The sequence below is a fragment of the Peromyscus leucopus genome, chromosome 20 (genome assembly GCF_004664715.2).
Source record: "Peromyscus leucopus breed LL Stock chromosome 20, UCI_PerLeu_2.1, whole genome shotgun sequence".
Lineage (NCBI taxonomy): Eukaryota > Metazoa > Chordata > Mammalia > Rodentia > Cricetidae > Peromyscus > Peromyscus leucopus.
In genome coordinates this window covers 2,762,733-2,768,732 of record NC_051080.1, presented here as the reverse complement: position 1 = coordinate 2,768,732, position 6,000 = coordinate 2,762,733, and the positions used below count along the sequence as shown (strand labels likewise).

Genomic DNA, 6,000 nt, shown 5'->3' with positions numbered 1-6,000 from the left:
CCTTTGTGATGGAGACAATTTATAAGGCAAGGTGAGGATTACGCATCAGAACAGCTCCCTCCCTCATGACCATCTTCTCTGCCCCTAGGTCTCACACGTGAGACTACACCTTAGAAAGGTTAAAAAGTGGCCTGTTTTCCCAGTGGGTTAGTAGAAACAGAATCCAGATCCCAGGGTCTCTTGACTCTCTGTGCCTTACCCTCTTAATGACGACAAAGTGAACTCTTCAGAAAGATAGGGGATCATTTACTTTACCATTTATAAGCACTTTCCCCTAATTTATTTTTGTGTTTTGTTTATTTGTTTTTCGAGACAGGGTTTCTCTGTGTAGTTTTGGTGCCTGTCCTAGATCTCGCTCTGTAGACCAGGCTGACCTTGAACTCACAGAGATCTGCCTGGCTCTGCTTCCCAAGTGCTGGGATTAAAGGCGTGCGCCACCACTGCCTGGTGCTTTCCCCTAAATTTGAAAGCAATGTTTATCTGGAAAGTACTTAGAAATTACTGGAATATTTAAAGGAAATGTAAAAAATTATTTCAGCCTGGCGCTGTGGCACACACCTTTAGTCTTAGGTGGCAGAAGGAGAGATTCTTAGTAAGTGTGAGGCCAGCCTGTGCTACATAGTGAGTCTTTGGGCAGCTAGGGCTGCATAGTGAGACCCTGTCTCAAACAAACAAACACAAACATAACAACAACAACAACAACAACAACAACAAAACCCCTAGTGGTAATACTGAGTAATATCTTTCCTTTTCTTCTACGAAAACATATCATCCACAAAATTTTAATATCGTAAAGTTTGGTGTTTCGCGTTTCCATTTAACATGAAATATCATTCTCTCATGCCTCGAGTTTTGTAGACCGATTTTTAATTACTGGTGTTCCCTCACATGGGTGAGCCATAGTTTATCTAAGCTATTATTGCTTCTCTAGTTTCCAGCTTTCCCAACGATAAATAAGCAAAGGAACGTTCTGCGTAAATATTTAGCCTCATTATTTCCTGAAGACAGCCAGGGTAAATGCCGGGCCAATGAGATGCACACGGTGAGGTTTTAGATAGGTACGGTCGCGCTGTTGATCCGAAGGGTTCTCCCGGCGACAGCACCCTCCCCCGGGCTCTCGGCCGCGCCAAGCCTCGGACGATCGCACAGGTAGGTGGTTGTGCCCGGAGGGCTGCACCGGGGCGCCTCGCGGGCGCGCGGGTTCGGAGACCCTGGCGACGAACCCCCGCGGGACTCCATGGGCCGGAGGGGTCGGGGCCGGGACGGAGGGCGGAGGCCAGCGCCGGCTCGGGCCACGGCGCGGCAGCGGGCGGGCGGGAGGGAGGAGGCCGCGGGACCCCCCCCCCCACCACCACCACCACCACCGCGCGCCTCCCCGGCCCTCCGCTTGGCCCGGGTTCCCCCCCGCACCGGCGCGCGAGGTTGGCCGAGGCGAGAACCTCCGCCCCTTTAACAGGGACCCTCCCCTTTAAGGCGGGCGCCCGCGCGCACCCGGCCCCGCCCTTCGGGGGCGCGCGCGCGCGCAGGGGCGGCCGCCGCCGCCGCCGCCGCCGCACCGGCTCCCGGGAGCTCACGTGCCGGCGCGGAGCGAGGGAGCCGGGGGCGCGCGTGCGGGCGCGCGTGCGGGCGGGCGGAGGGAGGGAGGAGGGAGGAGGGAGGGAGGCGCCGGGGGCGCGCGCGCGCGCTGGGCGCTGGGCTGCAGCGGCGGTTACTATGGCGGAGTCGGCCGGAGCCTCCTCCTTCTTCCCCCTTGTTGTCCTCCTGCTCGCCGGCAGCGGCGGGTCTGGGCCCCGGGGGAGCCAGGGTGAGTCCCGGGCTGGGGCGGGGGGACGGGAACGGGGAGGGGGACGACGACGGCGCGGGATGCGGAGGGCCAGGCGAGGCCTCGCGCCCGCCGTGGGGCTCGGGCGCGCCCCCTCCCCAGCCGCTCAACATGGCCGGGCGGGGGGCGCGGAGGGCCGGGGCGGCCGGGGGTCAGCCTCGGGGGCCCGCGCGCTCTCCCAGGCGGAGCCCGAGCGGGGCGCTCCGGGGGTCGCGCGTCCAGCACCCTCTGGGCTGCCTCGGCTCGCAGCCCCAGGCTCCCTGGAGATGTGGAGGTCCCCGGCTCCTGCCCTTCAGCACGTCCGTGCAGGGGGGGTTATTCCCTGCCGGCAGATGCTCCCGGGGGCGCCTCTTCTCCCGCCAAGATTGTGGGGTTCGGCGAGGGGGGAGCTTGTTTCTCCGAGGTGACCTGATGCCGAGAGCTCACGCGTACCCTAGGCTACAAGGGTGTGTGTGTGGGGTCCTCTAACCTTCCCATCAGCTTGGGGCGCCCCTCCCCTCCCTCCGCTGCCACCCTGATGTTCACGGCACCGGAGTCACAGTTCCCCTTCCTTCGCTCACTCCCTTGGTTCTGCAGGGCAACCCCACCACCACCACCACCTCGGATATGCATGCCTGTAAAGCTGTTCGGAGGAAATAGGGCGAGCAGGCCCCTAAACCCTTTTGGAGCTTGGCCTCAGAACCACGCCAACCCTGGGAAACCTAGTTTCCCAGCTGTTAATCTGAATCTAGGTGTATTTGTATTTGCTTTGCTCCTGGCCTCCCCCACCCCGCCCCAGGGGGCCCATTCAGTTAATCACTTTGAGAATGCTTTTCAGGTGAAATCCTGGAACATCTTCCAACATCCCCCCCCCCCCCCCAGTTATTTAAAGACCCCACCATTGGGCCATCTCCCTCACCCCTGGTTAGTACGGCCCCTGGTTAGTACTTCTGCCGTGGCACACAGTCCCTCCCAGCACCCCCCCCCACACACACACACCTTCCTTACCCTCCTACCCTCGGGGCCTTGTGCTGGCCAGGCCCACCCCCACCTTTCCCACTACTGAGGTGGAGACAAGTCTCTGGGACACTCCACCGGCTGTGTTGTTTATGAGGCATTTGGGGCTGGGAAGAGCACATGAAACCCTAAAATATTTCATTGGATAGTATCCTCAAATGTGTCTTGGCGTTGGGGTTGCAGATGAAGGTTATAGTTGGCAGTGCCTTCGGAGCGATTATTGACCCACAGATGGATATGGTGAGGCAGTTAGGATCGGACTGCACCCACTGTACAAAGCCTGCTGCTGCTGCTTTGCCTCTCAGTGGCCCCCAACCTTCCAGCAATGGGAGATCGTGTGTGTGTCGGGGTGTCTGGGGTTACACACACACACACACACACACACACACACACACACACGATTCTCAGGTGGGCCTTGTTTAGTAACCCAGACCCTCAGGAGAAGACACCATGCTACTTTGGAGTCTCAAAAACAAGTTCATTATCTCCTGCTTGGATGTATTCTCTCCCCCAGTGGTGGGGCTTGTGCAGCAGGTCTTTGTTCACTGGCTAATGCTGCTGTTAGGCTGTGCTGTGTCCTCCCGGGTTGCTGCCCCCTCACAGGTAACTGTGTGGTGGAGCCTGAGAAACAAGTCGGAGGGTAGGAACGCTGGTGGGGAGAGAATGGTTTTCATAAATCAGAACGTTGGCTGGGCCCGGCGGGCCGTGCTTCTGGAACGTGTACGGTGCTGTTTCTCTAGTGGGAGAGTGAAAACAAGGAGTCCCGTCTTCGGGTCTGTCACGTTATGTGTGTCTAAATAAATCTTTAAGTCCCTCCAGTGGAATTCATACCCTGCCTCTGGCATCTCCAAGATTTTGAAGCAGTAGTTCCCTACTGATTTGGTGTATCTGTCTGTGGGTTTTCTTGTTGCTAACGTAGTTAAGAATGTTTAATTGGTAATCCAACTGGTTCTGAATGCAGTAGAATTCAGTTGGTTGTTTTTGTTTTGTACCTTCCCTAAAATGGATGTTTGTTGGGGTGAGGGTGGGTGGGTATGACAGGGAGCTGGGTCTTTTTTTTTTTTTTTTTTTTTTTTTGGTAAGTGGGAAATTCAGTTGTGTGTCCAGTAAACATTCTCCAAGGCCTTTAAACTTCTTGGCCAGACACTGTAGTTTTTCCCGGGCCACGTTGAGTTGCCAATAGTGTATGCTACGGAGACCACTGTTGCAAAAGCTTAAGTGAATCGTCACTTCTGGGAAAGTAGAGGCTGGGATAACAAGTTGAGTTTTTCCCTCCCCTGCATTTCCTATCCAGTGCTGCTCTGTGTGGGCCGGGGAGGTGACAGCCAGGCAGTTCTCATGGCTGGGGTGTGGACACCATGTGAGGGCAGCAAGAGATAGGTGTTCTAGTAATTAATGAAAGCTGGGGCTTTGTACAAAGCCAGTGATAAGGAGAGTGATGTCACCCTGAAACAGCACCCGTTTGCTAGGTGTATGTGTTTTAAGACCTCTCTTAGGAATGTTCACATTAGTCTTATAAAATGTAAAATTAAGTTAGTAGCAGAACATGACATTCATTTTTTTTTTTTAAAGGCAGAAAGCGGCAAGAGAGGCGTTTGAGGTCCTGATAGGAACATTTTGCATTTCTGCGAACAGCCTAAAAATGTAATCCCAATCCAAGCCTTGTAACTTTGTTGAGTGGGCATGGATTTGAAGTGCAGTGGAAGAGAACTCCTGTGGAGGAAAAGGGAGCCTCTGATTAGCTTGTTCAAACAGCTCCCGGGGCAGATGTGATAAAGCACATTAAAATGGTTACTCTGGTTAAAGGTTAGAACCAGATGGAGGGAGGAGGCTGGTGCTCAGAGAACTTTGTTTCCTTACAGGTTGTCCTTGAACAAGTAACTTCACCTGTTACTGCCTCAACTTTCCCTCTGGAAATAAGAAAACACTGTGTGTCACTCTTATGGGGACGTTTGTGAGGCTCTGACTTACTGATAGCCAGTTGGCAGGGAGGTATTTTTAGACACTGTTTCTGACTTTGGTGAATAAGCAATGCTGGGTTACTTTTTATCTTATGGGGCAGAATAACATACTTTGATTGATAGACACACCACATGTCAGTGTGGCTCATTTCTTATTTTGCTTTTTGGTAGCCAGGGTTCACATTTCCTCGAGTTGATTTCTGCCTTTGGCAGGCTTTTTCCTCAGAGGCCAGGCGGCATACCTGGGCTAGTCAAAGGCAGGCCAAGGGAGTGACCTGCTTTAGGCTTTATTGGTTGGCAATGTTATGCAACTCTGGGTGTGTTTATGGTACTATGTAAATGTTACATAAGAACATGGAGACTGAGAGGTGGCCGGGATGGTGGCTGTGAACACAGGAAGGTTAGACTGAGGACTCCATCCGGAAGGACCTTGGGAGTCTGCAGGCAGTAGGGGAAGAAGCTGTGCTTCGTTTTCCTCCAACACTCCTTTCCGATGATCGTGCCTTTCAGGGGGACTGCTCTGCTGTGTTATAAATAGGTTTATTCTCCACCGGTGAGCTAATTGTAACCTTGCTACCAAAATATGATTCCGTAAAGAGGAGCCGGGAGAGGAGGACACACTGCTGCTCCCGGCGTGGCCTGTTGAGGCTGCAGGTTGCATTTTGGAACATGAGTTGAATTGCGTTGCAGCCTGTTCTAAGTACCCAGGAGTACAGGGTGTCGTGGGGGAATGGCATTCTCTCTCAGCTCGTGACACTCTAGATCCTCTTTATTTTTGAAGGTTAAATTAGAATACTGGTATGGTTATTGTATTTTAATTTTAAAATCTGTTTCTGAAGTTTGCCTTGGAACAGCAGTCAACAATAATTCTGAGAGATCCTGCCTCTTGGTGCCGAGTTCTTGTGTTGTCTGTTATGGGGGCATTGTTTCCTTTTCCTCTCCATATTTACACAGAGTCCTGGCCATCCTCCTCCTCAGGCCGACAGTGCTGGCTGAGCTGCAGGTATATCAGCCATCAGCCCCACCTAGACTCCTCGGGATGCGCACAGCCTTGGAGCGTCTGCTCTCTGGCGCTTGGCTTCTGCAGCCTGACTTGAGTTTCTCAGTTTGCTCCATGACTGGGTTTGGATACCTGCTCTCTGTTTCTGCTCATCTCAGTGTTCCCACCCATGCATGGCTTCCCCGAGCCTGGACTCCAGAGGCGCCATCGCCATCCACTCT

General features: G+C 53.9%; 1 protein-coding gene across 2 annotated transcripts in view; it reads left to right on the top strand.

The window, feature by feature from the left end:
* Positions 1-1,128: 1,128 nt before the first annotated feature.
* Acvr1b (activin A receptor type 1B) overlaps positions 1,129-6,000 on the top strand; it is a 40,197-nt gene continuing 35,325 nt past the window's right edge. The window contains exon 1 of one of the 2 annotated variants that reach the window (XM_037197350.1): positions 1,129-1,149. Coding sequence is in view for 1 of the 2 variants with exons in the window: in XM_028874526.2 (XP_028730359.1) it covers positions 1,714-1,804 (91 nt within the window). In the remaining variant the exon portion in view is untranslated. Of the gene's footprint in view, positions 1,150-1,663; positions 1,805-6,000 lie in introns of those variants that run through there. The other variant, XM_028874526.2, reaches the window with a different exon arrangement.